Source organism: Falco punctatus (assembly GCF_963210335.1).
Source record: "Falco punctatus genome assembly, chromosome: 2".
NCBI classification, from domain to species: Eukaryota; Metazoa; Chordata; class Aves; order Falconiformes; family Falconidae; genus Falco; species Falco punctatus.
In genome coordinates this window covers 45,238,852-45,262,861 of record NC_137581.1, presented here as the reverse complement: position 1 = coordinate 45,262,861, position 24,010 = coordinate 45,238,852, and the positions used below count along the sequence as shown (strand labels likewise).

The following is a 24,010-nucleotide window of genomic DNA, read 5'->3' as shown; positions in this document are numbered from 1 at the left end:
CATCTGAAACCGCTTTTTGTTCTGGTGCATTCACCTAGTTTGCATTTTGTAATGGGAGCAGCTGTGTTAAATGCATTTATTGGTATGTCTACTTGGTGCACAAGACCTCTTTGTTTATGCTGATGCTTTTGGAGAGACTGCCAGACTGAATCACTGATGTAGCAATAATATTTTATAATACTGCAAGATAGTTGTTCGCTTGATTCATTACCATTTTCAAGAACAAAGTCTAGGTAAGGAGTTACGTGTTGCCAGGTGGTGTCTGCCTACATATCAGAAGCAGCAATGCTGTGCTTCTAGCAGAGCTATAGTCTGGGAAAAAATCATGACATCTTTTGGAATATTTCATGGCATGATAGTTGGTACTTATGGCTAAAATAAAGGGATTTTCTGTTGTAGGAGGTATGGCTGACTGGGTCTATTCATAGTCTGTTTTATTGGTCCTTTTAAGTAGGAGTTGTGAAGAGGAGCTTCTTCCCACTTGGCATCAGAATGGGCTCTCAGTCAAGAACAGATCTTACTACTGCTTGTGCAGTTTTCCCCAAAGAACTGGAAAAATACTTGCTGCTGCTCTTCTACCTTCCTTTGCTGAGAGCAAAACCTCTTACAAAGTTTTTCAGGCATCCTAGAAGAGTCTTTTGAATCCTGCCATAATATTTAATGTTTGGCTGTGGTATGTAAGGTCTAAATCTGTGTAAGATTTAACCCCAACAGCATTCTTCATATGTAAAGCTAGAGTTAGTTCTTCACTGTTATCCAACTGTTCCTCCATTGCAACTGAGCTGTCTCCATAGCTATAATAATTTCTTGGATAATACCTTTCAGTTCATAGATGGGGACAGGGGAAAAACGTGGTAGGCAAAGTGAAGTTAGTACAGGTGGTGTTACACTTGGGAAATGCTTTGATAATGGTTTCATGGGACTTTAGCAATACCTTCTTTCCTAGATGATGGCACTGGAAGGTGTTCAGGTTGCCTTCACAATGCCATGCAAATTCCAGGTTCTTTCCTGCAGGTTACTTCATTGTTACAATCTGCAGGTGACCCTCTCTGACCTCATTTGCATTTATTTCTTCCACTCATTTTCACTAATTCTTCTGTTAATTTTTCTGTTGTCAGAAGTCAAATTGCCAAAGATGATTTCTCCTACAAGCTAACTAAAACAGAGTCCTTTGTGTGATTTCAACCTAGATACAGATTTATTTATTTTTTCCTTTTCTCCTCCAAGTTTAGATAAAAACAACTTTCCATGCTCTATTAGTTCCAACAGTCAGAAGAAAGGTTATGTGCAATTGGCAGGGGTTTGTCTTCTGCAGAACTCTTGAGTCTCAGTATCTGGGTTTTTCTTTTCAGATCTTGCACTTTTTTCTTTATCTAAAATAAGAAAAGAACCCAAAAAACCAACAACCTAGAAGTGCTGAAATAATGGAATTTAGGATTATCTGTATATCTTCCTCAAGTGGGGTACAAAATTGGAGAATTAGACTTTGGAGTGCAAAAAATGGCTTCTTTGTAGGCATAACTTAATTACAGCTAACTGAATTGAAAAGTTGACTCTTTCTACAAAATCATAGCATGGTGGAATGGTAAAGGAGGATTTACTTGTACAACTGACAACTTTGTAGACAATTGTGTTGGTTTTTTTCTCCAACTTGCAAGCTAATTAATGGGATAGTAGACTACTGTTTTCTTAAAGTTCATATGCTTTCATAGAAAACCGTCAATGCAAGGCACAGTTTTGATGAAGCTGTTCTGCTAATTAGGATTTCTCAAAAAGAATCTTTGGCAGACTCCTTGAATTTGTTTTTCCTTTATCAGTATTATTGCTCAAGGTTAACTGTTTGGACATGGCAGGACCACCTGCACAGAAAGGAGTCTGTATCTCAAACTGATTCTAAGATATGTTTAGGGGCTTTCTGTGAGCAAGGGTCATTAAAAAAAATATTTATTAATGTCTAAAATGTGAGCAAGGTTTTTTTTGGAAGCTAGAGACTCCCTGCTATAAGGGAAGGGCTGGAAGGGCTTTTTGCAGCTGCCAGAAGTGTCGAAGTGTGATAAATTTCAGCAAACGCACGAGCGGATCCTGTAGTGACTCACTGGAGCTTTGTCGTGGGATTCCCTGAGGATCCCAGGCTTCCTAGGCACAATTAATCTGAAACCTCCTTAGGATTTATCCTGCTGACCATAAGCTCTTGACTGGAAAGGATCCGGAGCTGGTAGCAGAGAGACTGCGCCCTCGGAACGCGTTCAGAAGGAAGCCAGCTCATAACGGCCACATGAGGGCGGGTGGAGGCGGGAGGGCAGAAAGTTCTTACGCTTACTGTGGTACAGATGTGTGACTTCTCTATTAGAGTGTAGTTATTACAGGAGGCTGGGGTGGAAGCCTTTGAAATGCATGTCTCTGATAATGCTGAACGTATAGGAAATGTCCTGCCTTCCCGGGTGTTTATGCTTTGGGTGATAGCAAGTAATGCCACCGGTCACCAAGCAGCTCAGGTGGCAGTTACTCATTTAGCCATACTAGAGGGTTAAAGAACCTTTTGGATACTGTGCAATATCAGGGGAATGTGTGAAGGATTTTTTTGCCTTTTTTTTTTTTCAATGCAAACTGTTGTTTTCCCTGGAGAAGAAGCCAAAATTGAAGTACATAGGTTCTCATAGTTAAGTAGCTGGATATTAGGAAATGCCCCTGTAGCCTTAATCCTTCTTTTTATATGGTGTAACTGAGGAGTTTATGAAGGATTTGCTTTAGGAGGAATAAGTTTCTTAAAAATAGGCATTAATTTTTGACTTACACAAGACATCAAGAGGCAGGTAATAGGAAATAACTAGGAAGAAAATGGTAAGTAAATAGTCAAGATGAAGTCAAAAAAGCTTAAGTCTGTTCAGTATAATTTGAAATAACAAGATAGGGTTCAGTAAACTTGCTGTCCTCATGCAGTGCTCACTTAAAAATGAGTTTCCAGTGACTTCAGTGGAAGCCAGACTGGACTTTTTTTTCCTTATTCTTAGATATTTAAATAAACTGGAAAATGGAAGGCAGCAGCAGAAGGTAAGCTGTGTTTGTCTTCAAAGGGACTCTTGCCTGGTTTGGGATACTTCAATAATAACCTTGGGCTTGGTGTATGGAGAGATGATAAAAAAATGAGCTCTGCGTTAGCACATTCTCACTCTGTGCTGTTTCACAGTCTTGAGATTATTCACCCATAGGCACCTGTACCTGGGCTTAACAGGGGTGTCCAAATTGTCATTATAGTTGGTGATAGTCTGGTAAATTCAGTCTGTGGAGTCTGGAGTGCTAGTGCCTCGTGAGATGAAGGGCACTCTGTCATCTAACTGTGTTTCTGCTGTCTGCTGTGGGAATTTGAATTCATCACTCAGACTCATTTCAGGGGGGAAAAAAGGAAAGCTGTTTGGGGCTGGGACAGGGCAGGATGGGATTCAGCTGAAGGTTGAAGTTCCTCTCCTACATCAGATGGCTACTGTGCCTCATTCACGTGTAGTCATAAAGTTCCTCTCCATCTGTTATTCACTGTCCACTAAATTATTAATCCAGTCTGTTTACTCAGAATAAATAGTCTTGTCTAAACCATGGGAAAGTTGTGTTTTGATTGACAGTCACAGAAACCCTGTATGCATTAATTACTCAGCTCATTTTGTCAAAAATAATGAGCATAAGGCCCAGACTAAGTATTTAAACATTATATAGCTATCTAGGATTTGCAGAGCCCTGACTAGCCAAACAGTACTTCTACATCAGCATCTTGTAGGCTGTTTGGAGTCCATCTTTGTGTTGAAAACAAGTATGCCAAAAAGTCAACTTCATTAATATTTCAACATTGAACTTGATTGTAGCTTAAGTAGCTGTGGCATTGTCTTACAGGATAGCAAAATCCTTGCTGTCTCTGCCAAGGTTTTAGAATTGTTTCCGTGCATGAGGGTTGTGTAACACTCCTTGAATTGAACTACTTAATCATTTCAGTCCTTCAAGAAACACAACAGATATTCCAGATTGGTAGTATAACACCTTTGAAAAGTACTCTGTGGAAGGACATAAGGGATAGTTCTTACGTATTTTGGAAGACGTGATGTCTTTCTGTCTAGAAGCTGTGGATGTGCACTGTGAGACAAACTGAAAGAGATGCATTAGGCTCCCTGTTGTTCTGCTGGAAGTACGGCTCCATCTTGTTGCTCTTGCAAAGTCCAGCTGTTAAGTTGTCCCATGATTTCGGTATTCTTAAATAGCAGATGGTGTTGAATGGCATCCTGCAAAGTGTAAATATGAACAGGTCAGGTTTAAACACACTAAATTGGTATAGCATTGGTGGTAATGATTAATGCAGTGATCTTGTCAGCTGTTCAGATCATTTGGCTTAATGCTCTAGAGAGCTATGACTAACCAATGGAGTACTGCAATGTGCATGTAGCTAAGAAGGAGTAGGAAGGAGGTATTGAACTTCTGAAGTGATCTTCACTGTGCCTGAGATGACTAACGCTGTGTTAGCGTTCATGTAAAACTGCAATACAGCTTCTCGTTCAGTAATGGGAAAAGTCCAGATTTACTGCAGAACAAACACTCCTACCATTTCATGGGTTACAGACTTTCTCATTTTGATCCACTTCCTTCTGTTTAAGAGAGATAAGAAAGCTGTATTGTAATCTGTGGATAGCTCAGAAGATTCTGCTAGGCCTTCAGCATTTCCTGGAAAATGGATGTGAAATCATCCAGTGAGACTAAGCAGAAATAAGAAGGGCAAACACAGAAATTAAATGCACAATAACAATTTCTTTCATATAAAGCATTTTATCTCTTAGTTTTCCAGCTTATCCTATGTTCTCAGCTAGTTCCTGGGCAAGAAACAGTGTTATCCCAGCTGCCACTGATGTTTGCTGTGCACATGCTTATGTGTATATTGGCCAGCTGAGCGGAACAGATGCCTTCAGTATGTGCTCAGTAATTCTCCTCTGTGTGAGTGTCTGTGCTTTACACAGCCACTTGCTTTCTCTTCTCCACTCCCCCCTTACCCTTCCCTAAGAAAAGATGCTCTTAAGGTGGTGAGATAGTGGTCAGATTTGGTGGAAGACATGGGCCCTAGGTGCTTATGAGAGTGGGGAAGAGGAGAAGGAACTGATGATGCAATTTCAGAAGCCTTTTTTTAGCCAGGAGATGGGGTTTACAAGGTACTTGTAGGTGGTCCTTGATGTTTCACATGGGACTTGCGATTATTCCTTCCAGTCCCATGGCCTGGGCATGCAACTTTTCCATTATGAGAAGCCTGCCGGTACACTATGATCCCTTATGAAGGCAGATCGGGCACCTCCAGATTAGCTGTGGAGATCCCAATAAGGTCTTTTACTCTGTTTTTTAAATAAGTACATGTTTTTTTCCAAACAGTCTCTCTGTTTGCTGTCTAGAACTCGGGGGTTCTGTTTTCCGCCCCCCGAGAGGATCAAGTATCTGAAGCTACGTGTTGGGTAGCTTCTAGGAAAAGAGGGCCACTGAACATATGTTTTCCTTATCTGTGCTTGAGGATGTCATTTGTTGGTATTATCCTTCCACTCCTCATGATGCTGGAGATGGGACACAGCTGCTTGTGTCTGAGCAGCACTCTAGATGTTCCTGGCTGCCTCCCAGAAAATTACTTGAGACACTATGTTAACAGTAACCGAGACAAACACCTCTGTAAGTGACAGGGCTTGCCTAAGACCAGAATTAAGTCAGGCCATGAGGAATTCCAGTCAGAGTTCTGTTTCTGAACACTAGTTTTATGCAGAAAGGAAAAAAAAGAGTATTGTTATGTTCTGTTACGCTGCACCTTTATTTTAATAAATGCTTTGTGAGCAGAAATCAGCCTTGCTTCCTGCCCTAGAAAGTAATAGGAACCTAAGCATGCATGAAAAATAACTAGCAAGTCCTGGTTGTCGCTACAAGCACTTGTTTACCAGAATTTGAGTAGTAAGAACATTACTGTGAATGGTTAAGCTGGCTATGCTTTCAGCAAAAGTGAAGATGTGCAGATGCAGCCTACTGTGTTGCCTGGTTTCTGAATCCTCAAAACAGGCTTTTGGGAACAACTGAATCTCTTCCCAGCCCTGCTGAGTTGGATTGAAGAACCATAGTTAGGCAAATAACTTCCTCCCTAACAGATGAAGCTTTTTTTAAGTTCCTCAGGAGCCTGTTATTAAACAGGAGCTGTGGAGAATTTATTTTGGCTTTGCTAAAACACTGGAGAAAGGCTTTGTCTTGGCTTTTTGCAAGATGAGGTGAGCAAGCTTTCTTGGCATTCTGGTCTGTATTTATGAGGATGTTCCATTAAGTTGGTAGCATATATAAATGGGTTGATGACCTGTCTGTCATTTGTCAACCACCACAGATCAGATTGCAGTCTTCATGCTACTTATGTGCTATGTAATAGCATGGCTTTACTAGGGAGTGAGGTATCTGCAATCTTTCTTTTTTTTTTTTTTTTTTTTTTAAGTATGAGGAAACAGAATGTGATGCCCAAAAATAAACTTGGATATGAATTGAGTCTGACTCCAGAAAATTGGAGCTTTTAATTCTTTTATGCAATTCTAAGCAAATTTTTGATAGTGCTTGCCAGTGCTTTAAGCGTTTCTAGGCAGAATTCACTGTAAAGCACCTGTATATCTCATCTCTCCAATAAAGACTCAGTACTGTATTTAAAAAAGCATTTAATGGTGTCTTTTCCCTGTTGAGGTGTCACTATTTGATGGTGTCTTTTCCCGTGAGATTTGAGGGGGGTGGCATCTTCCAAGCGTATCAATTTCCTTGAACATGTAGGAAAGTGATGCTAGTATGAGTGACTTCAGAAAGACTAACAGATACTAAGTGGACACTGGTGGTTCACCTTGTGTGAATCATTGTGGGTTTGCTAGAACCTTGCTGCTTTAGGAAATGTCAGCATGCAGCTGAATGTATGAATGACACTGGTGAAATGGAGGGAAAACTATCTTCTGTCACCTTAGTCTTGGGAAAGATGGACTTGATTATTTAGTTCAAGTTTTGGGAAGAGAGAGTCACTGTCGCCCCGTTGCCGCCCCCACCCCCCCTTCATCTTCTCTGGAAGAAGGGGGGGGTGTGTGGAAATGTGCAGATTTAACTTAGTATTAGTCTACAAGCCTATTATAATAAAGGTCTAATAAATACTTGGCTCTTTTTTCTTTTTAATGGCAGATGGAAGTGGAGAAGCTTTTAAGCTTAGACAATCTATACAAACTCCAAAATACTTGCACTCTTATTTTTCCATCACATTATAGCAAAGTTTTTTTTTGTTTAAATGATAAAGTAGTAGTAGAGTCCAACATTTGAGCAAACCAGTTTCTGTTTGCTCCTCCCCTCCAGTGCTAGCAAGTAAAATGAAGAACCTTTCTAGCTTTGTGTCCAAACATGTAGGACAGAAGGACCAAAAAAGGAGTAACTCTTCTAAGGGACAAGTGAGCTACTTCAGCTGTCAGGGATTAGGTGAGAAAAAGAAACAACTTAAAAGCAAAAAAAACAAACCCACCCACTCCCCCACTCCCCCCCTGAGAAAAACTCATCAAACCCTTTTGACCTTATAGCTAAGCTGCTCTTGTTTAAACATTCTGATACAGAAAAAAGCTTTAACACAAATGGTACTGATTCTTATGCAGAAAATTTTTTTTTTTTTTCTTTTTCTACTGCATAGCCTTTGCAATTAATGCATAGAGATCTTCCTGCATACAACAGATGAGCCTATGTGGGCATTTAAAACTCTGATCTTGCAGGTGGAATTGAGAGGAAGACCCTCTGTCCTTTTGTAGAGACCTGCTCACTAGAAACTATCAGTCTATCTGCACTCTTGTGGACATGGCCTTGAAAGAAGAGAGGCTGAAGCCTGCATCTTTATGATAATGCAGAACACTGCTGGGGCAGGGGAGAGTTTAATGCCAGAAAAAGCAGAGGTCTCAATTTTTCATCTCATTCCTTTATGTCTCAGAAAAGCAAGTTCTTTTTCCCCTAAGCAGTTAGACTGTAATGAATTCAGTTTAGTAACCTGAACCTTTTACTGACAAACTTACTTGAGAGATCTGCCGAAGAAATTAAATTGCGTTTGGTTACTCCAGTGTTCATCATATTTACATTTTTTTAATAGAAAGCTTTTTTTTTTTTTTTCCCTTCAGAATAAAATGAGGAAGCTTCTTTAGTAACTATTGCTTTTAAAATTAAAAGCAGTGGCAGAGGGTCCTTAGTGAACCTTGAGAATATAGCAAAATGACAGGAATAAGGATGGGCGTTGTAACCTCTTGGCCATGGAAGGGTTATTTACTGCACCTTTGCACGTGGGTGTTTCTTGGCCCTTTCCTCGAGGACCTCATGTAAAAAAACAAAAAAGTCTTGCCATCTTGTTTCTGGGTGACTAAATGGGAAGCTCTCAGCCAAGACGCTCAGCTGAATGTGGCTGTTGATGTAACACTGTGAAGATTAGGCCACAAAAAATCTCAAGGCATCATAAAAACAAAGCAGTGGTGTTACACCCTGAGGCCTGGTGCAATAAGTGCAATAAGCAGCAGGTGTGGAGGCAGCATTAGTGGTTGCCATGTGTTAATTTTCTGCATTAATGATTGAAGTCTTCCCCTTCGGTGTACCTGCCAGTTGGCCACCAGTAGCCAGGGCCCACGGTAAGGCCTGTATTGGCCTTTCAGTTCAGCGGCTGTCACTGCATGGGTCATCCACGCTGTGCTGTGTAACAGTCTGAAAAATCCAGGGGTAAAAGCAGGCTGTGTTTGGAGATTGAAGAAAACGTTTATTTAGCAGCATGTGGATAGTAATGGAAGCTGTAAGCGTCTCTGTTTTTTTAGCTGTCTGTACTGGGTTAACCTTGGCTAACAGCCAGATACCCACCCAGCTGCTCACTTGCACCCCCCCCACACACACACCCCCCAACCCGATGGAGGCAGAAATAGAGTGGAAGAACAGGGAGATGGCTTACCAGTTACCATCGTGGGAAAAACAGATTCTTGGGGAAGATTAAATTAAATCTGTTTCCAATTAAAATGTGTTTCTGACTTGAGAAACAATGACCAAAAAACCCCACTGTCTTCCCCCTACCCACCTCTTTTTTTCTAATGCAGGATTTCTTTCAGCCCTGCTAGATTAATTTTGTATGTCCTCTGGTAACTGTAGTTGGCTGCAGCTGGCACAAGGTTGCAACAATGGAAAGTATTAAGGTCGAGGAAATTCAGCTCTTCAGGGGAAAAGTGAAGGGTTTGCACTCATTCTGCAATTTTCTTTCAGCAAAGGGGGAAAAAAGTCAAACCAAACAAACTTTAGCCAGGCACTGGATCCTTCACTTCTTCTTAGGCTATTGAAGTAAATGCAGAACTTAAACTTAGTATTTAATTTGACTAATTTTGTATTAGTATGCTATGCAAGCAGCGATCTCAGCTAGAGGTCTTTCAGGCTTGTGGGTGTATGCAGGGTTTAGTGAGCAGCTGCTGATTAAATCCAAGCTGAGTACATAAACCTGAAATTGGCTGTTTCTGTGGTGCTTGTAATGGGACTCAGGACATGTTTTCATGTCCTAATGGAAAGGTAAGGCTGCCTTGGCACAGGGTGTTTTATCATAAAAGCGTGGTGTGTGTTTTTCTAGATAGTGCAGGGCAGTGTTCAGATAAGCGTTGAAATGATGTAAATACAGCTTTGTTTTTAATGTGATGAAGGGACCTGTTGTATTATAAAGAGCAGCTCCCTCCCCTCTTCAGTCTATTAGGTATTTTTAAATACCTAATCTGGGGATTTAAGAGCTCTGAAACTCTTTTAGCCAGTTTATGAGCAGCAGTTTCTGGGTAGATTCTCATAGCTGCCATTCTTTGTATTTGGGGGAAACCTGCTCATGAAGTCTATGAAAGTGCTGGGTAAAGCTGGGGTAGCAAAACTTGATTATTTTTGTAAATGAGTGTGTGGAAGTATGTTCTTACCTTCTGTGGGTGTGAGCATCCAACCAAGCCTTGTAGAAACAACAGTGTCCACAATAATATTTGTATGCAGCTATAATGATAAATAATCAGGAGTAAATGGTTTTGATGTGATAATATTGAGAAAATACTTGGGAGGTGGTAGTGAGCAAACTCTTCAGCATCTCAACTTCCAGGTGCATCTCTTCTTTCCCAGCTGCGTGTAGGAACCCTTCTAAGGACCAACCATTTAGGAGGGGTCCCCTTCTGGTAGGAGTTTCATCTGTTCTCGTGTCACCACTTGGTTTAATTCTTGTAAATTTGAGGCTTTCTAACTATGCTGCATGTAATTATGGAGTAGGAAACACACTGTTTGTCCACTGTAGTTTTGATAGAATCTTGGGAGTTTTGAGGTTGACAGCAGGTGTGAGTATGCTTTTAACAGCTGGAGTTGCTTGCTCTTCCACCTCTTCCCTGAACTAATTTCACACCTTAAAATATCAGGCCTTGTTCTGTTCTTCTCAGTAAGTATGTGCTTTTCCTGCTTACACCTGTATTACTGAGCTGTTAGCTGCATGAACCATGATTTCAGCTTCCGGGTAGGTTCCTTCCAAGAACTGCAGAATCCAAAGTGCTGTATTCTTCCACATTTTAACATCCTGGCTGGTTTGTAAGTGTAACTAGTATATACTCTGTGCTTACCACAGTGTCAGGTCTCAGGATCTGACTACTCCTGTAGCTGAAGGTCCTTTTTTTCCCCTCTGAAAAGCATGGGAAATCAAAACCCTAAAGAAACAAAGCTCAGGACATCATGAGTAAAAAGCAGTGGGTTATTGCTTCCTCCATAAAGTATCTACTTCTGTTGTCCACAGTTTTTTTTCCATGCAGAGAATATTGTAAGTTCTGAAGCTGCTGCATCATAACAACAAAGCACATAAAGATGTTTTTTTTTTAAAATCCTTCCATGGTACATAAATGTTATTACAACTAGCTGTATGGCCCTTTTGCAGGATGAAACTGTAGGGTATTGCATAACTTGGGCAAAATTATGCAAATACTTTTTTTTTTCCTTAATAGTATAAATGACAGCTATTTTACTGTAAATTTCTACACTATGCAGTAAGACATAATTTAAAGTTCCTGGAGAATCCTAATTTCTGAGTGGCAAGTGTGCATCCATCAGGTTTTATTGATGTGAGGCTATTTGTGGAGCTTCTGCATCATGAACAGTTCTTAACTGCTTGGGAATTCACACAAGCAGTCAGTGTTGCTATACATTAGCAATACAAGGACTCAGCAAAAGTTTCCTGCAAAGATGACTCTGACTTGTTTATTTCTGGTAAAATACTTATTACAGTCAACATATATTACAGTAGCATGACCTCAGTTTGATCTTAATTTCCTGCCTTTATTCGTACGTACAGAAAAAACAAAATACTAGCGCTGCCAATTGTTCCAATCTTACAATATTCAGATATTTGCCATTGGAAATAAGCATTGTATATCTTAAATCCTATATTTCACCTTCACGTCACTTGAGAACACTTGGTATAATACCAGGATGTTATTACATGACGCGTATCTGTTATTACCTAATGTGTCTCTTTGAAGTGTTGCCTTAAAATTAGCATCCTCCTTACCTATTTGTTCACTTATACCAGTGACTGCATTCAGCTTTGATGCTTTGGATAATTTATTTTTTTTTTTAACTTGAAAGACTGTCATTCCTTGGTTGTACCTGAAAGTTTCAAACCTGTCGATCCAGCAGCTTACAATGGGCTTTGTTCTGTGTCCCCATAATTAACTGACTATTTAGGTAACAGTCTTTTTTTTTTTTCTTTTTTTTTTTTATGACCTCTTATTTCAGTATGTCCTTAACGTGAATCGGTTTCTAATGGATGCTCAAAGTGCTTTCCTTTTCTGGTCTTAATACCCAAAGAGAGCACAGGTTTTAAATTTGTCTTTCGGTAGCATTTTTTACCGTATGTGTAACAAATGCTGTTGAGCCTTACAGTTTCCTTGCAGCAACACTGCTTTATGTATCCTTCTAGAATCCCTGTCTGCTATGGTCTGCCTCAGAGCAGACATCATCTAAGTAAATTTTAGGAAAAACAATCATCGTGAAGCTGCTACTGATGGAAAGTAATACGGTTTCTCAAATGTTACATGCTGATAAGCAATTCTAAATGGTTTAATTCCAAGACTGGTGTTTATGTGTGATGCATCTTTGAAGCAGTCAAACAGGCTGAACGAGGATTGTGATAAACTGAAGGACCTTGACATAAAATGTCCTCTCATACTTCCTTGTAGCTTGGAGAGAGGAAGCACGTTGAAAAACGAAGATCACAGATCAAATTCAGAAAAACGGAAATCTCCGCTCTGCACAATGTGAAACACAGATTAGCTGTTTTATGTAGTAGGGTCAGTAGAAGCTCCTTTTTACCTCATCTTGTAGACTTTTCAGAAGTGCAGTGCTTTTAGTATGATATTAAATTGAACATCCCAGTCTGAGCTAGTCTTTCCCAGTGTTTCCATGAAGGGAAATAGGGTGTAAAAATCTCTTTACGGGATGTAGATTCAAGTGTCTGTGGAGAGCAGCCTCAGCTAGGCGGGTTGCAACTCTGCAGAAAGCTACTTTCATATGCCAGTTTGAAATTATTTATATACCAAGTACTGGATTTGGGAGCAAATGTGTCTGTTCTTACTTTTTTCTACTACTTTCACCTAAAATTTTGTCATTGTTTGCTCCAATGCATCATAACCCGCTTTTAGTGTTGCCCTCAATCCCTGTTTAGGGGGAGGGGAAAAAAAAAAGATTTCTACTTGGGTTAGCTTGTCTTCTGTTCATCTAAAAATAAGGAGGTGTTAATATATTGTTTTACTCACTTCTGTTCCTGCAAATACCTGTGAGCTAAACTCTGTCTTGGTCTATGAATTTAATTGGGCTTCTCAAATTGTCTTTTTCAGATTTTGCTTCTAGCTGACTGTCCATATTAGTCTCTGAACTTCTATAGTTCTAATAAAATTCTCTTGATAAACTAGGATTCTGTTACATCTGCTTCATTGTATCATAACTGTTTTGCAGTTACCTAATTTTATGCAAGGTGTTAAGTTTTTCTGAGAGCAAAACCACGGAAATGAGCCAACTTGTACCCTGTGTTAGCTTCAGCTCCCTGAGAGCTCGTGAACAAACTACAGCACCTGGGACCATGCCAAACAGGTTAAAAACTCCCTAGAGGATAGTAAATCTAGCTAGTGTTGTATATTTCTATCATGTTTGGGATAACCCTTGAAGCTGAGATTTCTGTTGTTCCTTCCGGAAGAGTAGCAGTATCTACTATCTAGAAATGTATGGAATTGTTTCGGAAGCCCTTGCGGGTGTCACAGCTGAAGTCAGAAGGCATGCGTGTGAATCCACCACACAAAAGACTCAAAAGATGAAGCTTGGTGACTAAGACCTATCTTGTCTTCCTAGATACGGTGCTGGGAAGCAGAGAATAGATGTTAGGAAACGTGCTTGCTCTTGTGATACAACTGACATGTTTCCTCACTGGCTTTGCAAAACAAGTTTCAGCCTTGACTTCAGTGAGAACAGGACATCCAGGCATGACCAAGAATAAATTCCCAGTGTAGATAATTCCCAGATAGGCTAATCTCCCTCAGGGGAGGGAGAGTTGATGGGCAGGAGGAATGAAGTTCACTCCTCAGGGGAGCTTATTTTCCATTTTCCTTTAATAGTTTCATGTTCACTGCTAACTCATCAGCAAACTGACTTTCAGTTGCAGAGAGAAATATTTCATAATCTGGGCTATTTTAAGTTAAAAAAAATCAGATGTAGAATGACAAAATTATGGATAAACTGAGTTTTGAAGTTCAGCAGTCCAGAGAAAACTGTCATCTTTTATGGAAGGATTTACATACTTGTGAAACTTCAAGTTACTTGAAGCTGTGTCTTGCTTTGATTGCAGCAGAGTATGACAAGTAATAACCTTAGCCGAAATGATTGCGAAACTCCTGTGGTAATCTGAAGTGAATGGGATTTATATCACCCTTCAAAATAATTTATTTAGATGTCATGAGAATGCTGTTGTGACAGTAGCAGAAACCACTCTTGACTTCTCATCCCTCTCCCCATCAGCCTGAAATGGGAGTTTAGTTTCCAGGCTAGACAGGAGCCCCGTGACGGGGATTGCCATGCTCTATCTAAGCTTACTTTTGCAAAGCCCTAGACATTGCAGCTGTGCCGCCCTTCTCCTTTACATGCAGGAAATGTGTCTTAATATATAGGTACCCAAGTAATATGTGCTAATAGCACTAGTGTGGAGGGTTGACCCCGGCTGGAGGCCAGGTGCCCCCCCAAAAGCTGCTCTATCACTCTCCTCCTCAGTTGGGCAGGGGAGAGAAAATGTAATGAAAGACTCGTGGGTCGACATAAGGACAGGGAGATCACTCAGCAATTACAGTCACAAGCAATAGACTTGACTTGGGAGAAAAAATTAATTTATTACCAATCAGATCAGAAGAGGATGAGACGTAAAACCAAATCTTAAAAAAAAAAACACCTTCCCCCCACCCTTCCCCTCTTCCCAGGCTTAACTTCACTCCCAATTTATTTGTGTCTTCCCCCTGAGCAGCACAGGGGGACAGGGACCAGGGGCTGCGGTCAGTCCCTCACACGCTGTCTCTGCCGCTCCCCCCCTCAGCAGGAGGCTCCTCACACCCTGCTCCGGCTCCAGCCTGGGGTCCCCCCCCGGCAGACAGCCCTCCATGAACTTCTCCCACACGAGCCCTTCCCACGGGCTGCAGTCCTTCCCACCCTGCCCCAGCGTGGGTCCCTGCCCCGGGGCGCAGCCCTTCAGGCACAGGCTGCTCCAGCGTGGGTCCCCCGCGGGGTCACAAGCCCGGCCAGCAAACCTGCTCCAGCCTGGGCTCCTCTCTCCAGGGAGCCACGGGTCCTGCCAGGAGCCTGCTCCAGCGCGGGCTGCCCCCTGGTCACAGCCCCCTTCGGGCGCATCCACCTGCTGCGGTGTGGGGTCCTCCATGGGCTGCAGGTGGGGATCTGCTCCACCACTGACCTCCGTGGGCTGCAGGTGGGGATCTGCTCCACCACTGACCTCCGTGGGCTGCAGGTGGGGATCTGCTCCACCACTGACCTCCGTGGGCTGCAGGTGGGGATCTGCTCCACCACTGACCTCCACGGGCTGCAGGTGGGGATCTGCTCCACCACTGACCTCCACGGGCTGCAGGTGGGGATCTGCTCCACCACTGACCTCCACGGGCTGCAGGTGGGGATCTGCTCCACCACTGACCTCCACGGGCTGCAGGTGGGGATCTGCTCCACCACTGACCTCCGTGGGCTGCAGGTGGGGATCTGCTCCACCACTGACCTCCGTGGGCTGCAGGTGGGGATCTGCTCCACCACTGACCTCCGTGGGCTGCAGGTGGGGATCTGCTCCACCACTGACCTCCGTGGGCTGCAGGTGGGGATCTGCTCCACCACTGACCTCCACGGGCTGCAGGTGGGGATCTGCTCCACCACTGACCTCCACGGGCTGCAGGTGGGGATCTGCTCCACCACTGACCTCCACGGGCTGCAGGTGGGGATCTGCTCCACCACTGACCTCCACGGGCTGCAGGTGGGGATCTGCTCCACCACTGACCTCCGTGGGCTGCAGGTGGGGATCTGCTCCACCACTGACCTCCGTGGGCTGCAGGTGGGGATCTGCTCCACCACTGACCTCCGTGGGCTGCAGGTGGGGATCTGCTCCACCACTGACCTCCATGGGCTGCAGGGCACAGCCTGGCTCACCGCGGGCTTCACCACGGGCTGCAGGGGAATCTCTGCTCCAGTGCCAGTTTCTGCAGCTACACTACCATTAGTCACTGATGGGCTTCAGCTCAGCCTTGGCCAGCAGTGGGTCTATCTTGGAGCCAGCTGACATTGGCTCCATCAGATGTAGGGGAAGCTTCTAGCAGCTTCTCACAGAAGCTACCTCTGTAGCCCTCTGGCTACCAAAACCTTGACACGCAAACCCAATACAACTAGTGAGATGAAGATGCTGCCACAGAAGGTGAAGCAGTTTTTTGAAGCTTTGGCGTGCCTTAACAATGAACTGAAATTCTGGAAATCCTGGGTATATTTGTGATTGTATTGCTGGGAGTTGGTAAAGCCTATGCCACTCCTTGTTAGCAATGTTAGCTCTAGTTAGTTAATGCAACCTACCTGTTTTGCTTACCTGTGTAGACTTAAGCCAATTCCAAAAGCTGGTTCCCTAAACCTTACTGTTTATGCTGTCAGGCAGTGCTGGGCAATTCCCAGCTCAGAAATCTGTCGCATACCAGGCATAGCAAATTAAGAATATAAAGGTTAGCAGTACCGAAGCAAGTAGTATCTACTGTTAGCAATTAGTGAAGCACTACAGAAGTTACTTCACCTAAGGTATATGAACTGTTGCCTAAGACCAAACAGAAACTCCCCATGTACCCTCAGAAACAACTCTTTTCCATCCGTCTTGATTTGCTGTATTCATTACCTATTGTGTTTTCTTCCTTACACAGTAACTGAGTGCCTTTATGCTTCCTTTTCCCCTGCAGTTTTATAGAACTCAGATTCATAATCAAAACAAAACACTCTTTCATCAGCTTTTTGGGTATATATGCAAATGGTCTCATGGGTTGTTCTCAAGACTAGTTAATTCATCATGTATATCGTGTTGGTGCAAGAGTCTTGCCTTAGGAAGCTCTTCCTCTGAAAGGACCTTACCTTCTCTTTACTTTGACTCATTGGTATCAAAGCTTTCTTGGAAAGTGTTTCCTTTTCTGTTGCCCCTGGGTCTTGTGGGTTGGGGCAATTATTATTATTAACAGTAACGCTGTAGCTCTCCTGGAATTCTTCTGCATCAAAAAGTAAAATAACCATGCGCTTAATTACTTTTGGCTATTAAATCTGAAATACCCCTTCAACTGTGTCTGTACAGATTTACTTTTGACCATTATAACTATCTAACTGTATTTGATATTTTTCACAGCTAACATAAGCAGCTGATGAAATCTTAGTATTTTTAACAGTTAGTGATCGACAAGATTAGACTATTGTGACTCCCAGCAAGAGTAGCACTTGATGTTTTGTGATACACTAGCTCTGCCTTCAGGCACGGTATTTATTATTGCTCGCAAAGTGGTGATTCAAAACTTTGGTGTTGGTAGAGGTCTAGTAGCTGGAAGCTCCCTGCTCTGCCCGGCACTTGGTTTCAAAGCGGCTGGAAATTCAGCATCTGAATCAGCCTGGCTTTGAAATCCTCTTCTGCTGTGTTTATGCGAGGGTTGTTTGCTGGTTGTTATCTGGGAGAAGTTAATTGTATTACTGGTTGCTTAGGCATTTGATACTGTTGCAAGGTAATGCAGTTGCTCTTCTGAATTGTGAGATTACCGGACAAGCTGTAACTTGTACAGGTGTGTATTTCCAAAGTACTGGAAAACTAATGAAGTTCCTTGGCAAGGGTGGAGAAGCTGTTTAAAGGCTATTAGGTTGCAAGCTATTTTTTTTTTCCAACTCTGTGCACACTGCCTGATAAATTGTGTGCATTTGTCTTTTGCAGTTTCTTCATGCATGCATTTTTGAGAAAAGGAGTCTTGAACCCTGTAGTAACTTTTTTGTGTCTCTACTGTAGTATCACGTGCTGCTTGACACTGGTGTATAGCTTTCTGTAAGCAGAGCTTTTTTTTTTAAGAAAAGTTTTTAGTCTGAAGCCTCTCAATACTGCAGTCAAGAGTTTCTGAAAAAACATAAACTAGGAGACCTAACTCCTTGGTTTCATATCATTGAGGAAGCTCTGGCATCATTAAGGCGGCTAGAAGTTGTTGCAGTGCCAGACTTCTTCTGGACCAAATACATACACACCTGCTAGATCTCTTAGACTGATTAAAGTCTGTAATTTTTCCTATCTGCCATAGTAAGCACTGAATTACTAACGATTTACCATCATCTCCTTCAGTGATAGAAGACAACGGTGGTTATTGTACCAAATAAGTTATAAAGGTGGTGGTGTCCATGGATATCACATGCAGGTGGTTCTCAACCAAATCTTGGCTGATACTCACTTTAGGACTCATCATGGTCCAACATGGAGGAGTCCCGAAACCTTGATCTCTTGACTGGGGCAAAACTAGACTTTCCAAGGTGTGTTTGTTTCATAGTGAATCATGTTAGTTCATCTTTTTAAATTAAAATCTTGAGAGCTTCTATCTAAATGACTGAATTAAGAAAACTGCCACTTTCTTAAATATGGTGCGTGGAGCACTTATTTCAGTCTTAGCACTTGCACTTTAAATCTGCTAAAATGAAGTTCACTATCTTATGATCTGTATTTGAGAAGTAGATAGCAACCATAAATGGGCAAAATACTTCAGTGAGCTCTCCAATTGTAGCTTCTTTTTTTTTGCCCCAAAAAGGAAATGAATGTAGAAAATGTATTAATTGTTTGGGATTGTCCATGTAACAGCCTTATCTTCTCAGGCAAGCCCTTTTAAAAATAGGGTATGTGTTAAACATGATGGAGTTCTTAAAAACATCATCTTCTTTAATAAACCTCTTACTAGAAAATGAAGTGCCAAATTAAGTTAGAAATACAGAGTTTTCAGGAGAAAACTCCTAGTTAATACCTGAATCTGTGTTTTCGTAGTTTAGAAGAACTTTGGTTAAAGCAGTTGTAACATCATCTGAAACTTTTCAAGGAAGCTGTACTTTGCTAAACCTTTCACTAGGAACTATGCCCTGAACTTGGAAACAAACTTGAGAGTACTTGCATATGCTTAAAGTATATAACTAGTAGGTGAATTGAGACTTACTATTCTACATATTCAAAGAACATAAGGATCGTCATGAGAGCTCTGTACTGACACTTCTATGGGTTGCGAAGTATTCAAGCAGAATGAGTGTGAGCTGTATCTGAAAGGTGGAAAAGCATCAGCCTTTCTGGCCTGAACATGGGAGCAAAGGTACTGAATTCAAGAGCCGTGCTTACTTAAAGCAATGTTACTGTTGAGCTGTGCTGTCGCTGCCATCATTGAAGTTCTTTGATATACCACTGTAGAGTGTTTGCATGCAAGTATAAAAAAAATCATCTGTTGTCCACTAAGGCATCCAAACAGTCTTGTAACTCTTACACATTCTTTCCTGTTAAGTAACTTGATCCACCTTCTGTCATTATACTGCTTATTTAAATTTGGATACTTGGCAAAACAGCATCTTATGTGCATGAATAGCACACAGAATATGTAAGGTGATCCACAAATTTCCAGTAACAAATTCAGTAATGTAGTGGGTTCTCTAAACATAAGCTGCACAACTGTGGTAGACTTGTTATCCTGCTTGTTGACTGTATCAAAACTAAACAGCACAAGTAATTCCTGGGTTGATCTAAAGTAAGAATTATGTTGAGAACTAAATTTAATTTTGCCATATCTATCTAAAAATCTCTCTCCCTTTGGGCTGGTTTAGTGGTAGTCTTCAGCTTTGCCTTCAGCAGGAGTATGTGATCTCCCTGATACTGAAGGTCAACAGTAAAATAAGTGCATTGATCTGTAGCAGTTCTTTAGAAACAAAGCTATTGGGTCCTGACCAGTCACCTGGCAAAAAATACAGCCAGGCAAATAGGAGTAAGACAGTCTCTTGAAAGCAAAACTTTACTATATATAATTCTTTAATGGGTTTTAGCTTCTTCATCATGTGTTTTCTGTTGCTGTAAGCTTTGGCTATACTCACGAATGAACCTGTAGAGAACAGCAGAAACATGAAAGCTCTAGCTGCCACAGATGACAGTCAGCTCGAAGCTCCAAAAGCTGCTTTCACTGTCTTTCTTTGCCAGCCCCTGTGTTCCAGCTTTCCTGCTACTGGGCTTGTGTTTTTGTTAGCCCAGACTTGCAGCAGAATGAATTGGAGTTGGTGGTAGATGCTTATTGCTGCCTGTTGAGAACCTGCCTTTGTGTTTTCTAAACTGCATTTTTAGAAGTACATGTAAGTGCAGGTGGGTTGTAGAAATTAGCAATTTGGCTGTTACTTTTTTCCCTTTGTGATAGCATTGTAACCTCTTGGTTACAAATCCTCATTTCTGTAAAACCAAAGATGGTCAGTATTTCTTCTGCACTAAATCAGTCAATGGAGACAAACTCTTCTGTTCTAGTTTCTAAACATCTCTAACATAAACAAAGTCAACAAATTCTTGTGTGACTGCATAAATTAAATTACTCTGAACTGGACTTTTATCTCTTTATCAGAAAGATGCATTTTTTAATGGTGTGAACTGTTAAGTGTAGCACTGTCACCAATGTGTGAAGCAGCAGAATGCTGCATATTTGGAAGTACAAAAGGTCTGGATTATCGGTGCTATACTAACTGGGTGGTAGTAAAAACATTTATAGCAGTTAAAAGAAAACATTTTTTTTTCCCCTCTCCCACCCTTCTTTCTGGTTGAGAATAGTTATTGATATCTGCGCTTTGGCTGGCATTTGGGTGTGTTTTGGTGTAAGATAAGAACTTTGCCTCAGTGTTGAATGCCCAATACATAGCAGGGTGTAATATATGGCTTATTTTGTCTCTGTTCATGTTTCACTGCTGTGGCTGGGTTCTCCTGTCTTATGGATGTACAACTTGACAGTAACTGAGAGTCACATCAGATTGCTCCTAATTTTTTCTCAGAGTTGTGCTGGTTTCCAACTGATAGATGCCAAACTCTTTCAGTAATTAGCAAAGCACAGGGTGTTGATTTCTGGATGGTATCCTGTTTCTCTTTTGTTCATTTTTACATATACATAGTTCAGTCGTGAGTGGGACCCGTCGAAGCTGTGTGGGTGCTTCCAGCCTGAAGTCAGGAAATACTTGGCTTTTGAAGCATAACGGCTGCTGCACAGAGCTCTGGCTCTACCCTGATATCATGAAACAAGCCTGAGGAAATGCTGGCAGCGTTGCCAGCCCTTTGTGAAGAGGGGGATCTTTCTGCACTCACTTATCCCAGGAATCCATTCATGAGCCCTCATGTTCATCACACTAAAGTTTGATGACAGTTTTGCTTGGACATGCCTGTGCTTCTGAACTGGAGGCCACATCAGAAGGTACTGACTGCTTCTAACGTGTGTATGGATTCATTCATCTCGTGTCTCTTTGCATGGTGAAAGGGGTCTGACACTGCACCTTGCGTGGTGATCGAGTGAGAGGGGCTGAGCTTCTTCCTTGCTTTGAAAGTAATTGCCTTGCTGGAACTGCTGTCATTAAGTAGCCAGATTTGTTAGGCATGTTTGTTAGATAGTATTTTATAGTCATCCTAATGTTTATAAGCCTTATGTATGAAAAGGGGCTTTGCTTTGTTAATGTATTGCAGACTGACATTTTCCATGTCAAAGCTAGAAACAAACAAGGGCTATAGCTTCTTTGCACAGTGAAATTCTGTCCAGCTGTGGAGATAATGATCCACAGCAAGGGAATTTTGTTCTTCTTTACAATATCCATAGTGTTCAACTTCAAAGTTTGGGTTAAAATTGAAAGCACTGGTTGGTAATTACTGTGGGATGCATTTGAATGTTATCCCTCCAGCAAAAAGGGGAGCTCCACCTTTGTTCACTGGAGGCTGTTGTAAATTCAAAGGGAGTGTGTGTGTATTTTTTATTGTTGTTGTTTTTAATGCTTCACCTTCTGTCACTGCTATTCAAGAAAGTGTGCAGTATCACCATGGAGATACTCTGCCTATTCCAGAGTTGTGGCAAACTGTTCTAGTGTTATGCTGCGGCGTGCATGATTTAGTAGGCTTGATAGCCTCTCTGTTTTGCAACTTCAAGATATTGGTGATACCTCATAAGGGATGTTCTTTCTTGGGGAGGTTTAAGGCAGGGTTGATTAAAAACTGGAATTAATTTTAACAAAAACCTAGTTGCATGACATGAGAAGACCTGTGAAGAAAGGTCTTCTGCTCTTTTCCTGTAGTCCTCTCTTTGGTTTTAATCAAGTCAGATGAAAGGTCTTGCGTTAGTTACATTAGCTAAGCTGACATTTGCAACATGAAAATACATTTCTGCGTTGAACACAGTGAAGTTTCTTGTGTTCATTCTATGTAGAATAGAATAGTTTTTGGCAGTACTGTTCATATGCACTTTGAACAGTGCACTACTTGTGCACGAGGAAGGTGTTTGCTCTCTGTTGTGTATTGACCCTGTTGTAGGTCTGGTCACAAGGGACAGAACTGGATGGAGCCCATAACCTGCAGAGCTGGAATTAGCAGATCTCAGGTATTAATATATCTGTCTTCTAGCCAGGCTAAGTACTGCAGCCTCATCTACATTAGCTGGCCAATTGTATGATGTACATAAGGTCTGTAATCAAGGTCATGGGGGAGGTGGGACAAGGTGGGTATGAAGTGCAAATGGAATAAGTTAGGGGACTGTTTGGCTAAAACTTATACTGCCATTAGTTTCAGCTTACCAGAAGTCTACTGTTTGTAGTAAACAGAGTTTGTGACAGTATAACACCTCTCATGCTTCACTTATGTTGTATATTCAGAGCTGAATCTTACTGTAGTGGTGCAGAACTCAACCAGTTCCATCTGTTCTGATGATTACAGCTAACGACTTATTGAATCGCCATGTATTGAATCAGATATAATTCAGTGAAGAGTGATTCATTCAATCTTAGGCTACTCAAATGCAAGTAATAACAAATTTGATTTGATTCCCAAGTGTGGGGTTGTTGGTTTGTTTTCTTCTTTAATTAGGCTTACTGGATCAGTCATGTTTCCCTGGGAGTTAAATATTGCCTATTTCATGTCATTATGGAGGAGTTCTTACTTGCCTCTTAACTCACAGTCTTGGTTTTTTGGTTTCAGTAGTGTTAATTTTTTTCTTTTTTTTTTTCTCCTGAACCAAGTTTTGGAGTGTTCCTCACACTGAGGAGCTGAATTAGTATCACAGGCCTAGTCTTGTACTTTTGGTACCCGCTGTCCATCCTTGTCTTTTTGGCCTCCTGCATTTGTGGGCGTTTTGGTACAGGCCCTGAAGAAGGATCTCTGTTCTTCTGAGTTCTCTTGGCTCTATTCAGAGATTCTGCTTTCTACTTCTGATCTGAGAGCTGCTGTCGCGGAACGGCACCATTGACTCCGACCTTTCTGCCTAAGAAGTCCTTTGCAACTCAGTTGGGGACGTAGTCATCTTCTCTGCCCAGCAATATTTGGAAAAAGGTGATAGACCCCTAGACCACGGGACTTGGAAGAGGCAAAGCAAGGGATAATCAAGTCTGCTTGTGTTATTCCAGCACTAACACCTCTGGGCTTGTTTGGGCTGGAAGTGTGCCTCTTTCACCCTGCAAATACACTGCCTATCCCCCTCTACTCCAGCCTCCCTCTTTGACATAGCTGTCTTCAAGGCTTGGTGACAAAAATTCTGAGTATTTAAATAGATTAATTTCTGAAATGTTTTAAGGATTTATTTTCTTTATGGTGAATGCTTAAAAACTCATTTCACCTTTTTGGTGTGCTCTACTGTAACAGCTGATAGCATATATTCAGGAAGATCTGCAATGGCCCTGTGGGTTTCAGGAATAAGAATCCCGTTTCTCCCTTTTGGCTGCTTAATTTCATGAGACTGCTGCAGGGAAGTACTAGAACTTGGAAACTCATTAATAGGTTTTGAATGTTTCAGGAGTATGTCATCTTAATATTGCTAAACTGATTTCTAAAATCAGTTAAGCAGTTTCATCCTGTTAATTCAGTTTTTTAAAATCTCCATTCTGCTTACTGTCTTGTCTAACTTTGCCCTACATTTTCAGCATTAACAGGTAATAAGCTAATACCCAAATCCAAAAATGTTACACAACTTTGATGGTGAAACTTTTGTGACTGGGACTTCTTGATGTACAGAGGAGCAAAATGTCAAAAACCAGTGACATATGCCAAAGAAATGTGTAAAAAGCCACATTGGGATGGTTGCTGTGCCTGGTTAATTGTGTAACTTTCCCTGTATCTTGTATTTCAGGAATATAGAGATGCAATCTCTTGTTTAGACTCCACTTGATCCCAGTTACGGTTTTTGCCCAA

General features: G+C 41.6%; 1 protein-coding gene across 3 annotated transcripts in view; it reads left to right on the top strand.

Moving 5' to 3' along the window:
* TBC1D4 (TBC1 domain family member 4) overlaps positions 1-24,010 on the top strand; it is a 111,018-nt gene that overhangs the window by 36,038 nt on the left and 50,970 nt on the right. The window contains exon 1 of one of the 3 annotated variants that reach the window (XM_080374396.1): positions 20,957-21,044. The exons of the other annotated variants lie outside the window; for them this stretch is intronic. Within the exon in view, the coding sequence (XP_080230522.1) occupies positions 21,009-21,044 (36 nt within the window). The 5' untranslated portion in view covers positions 20,957-21,008. Of the gene's footprint in view, positions 1-20,956; positions 21,045-24,010 lie in introns of those variants that run through there. 3 annotated transcript variants of the gene reach the window in all.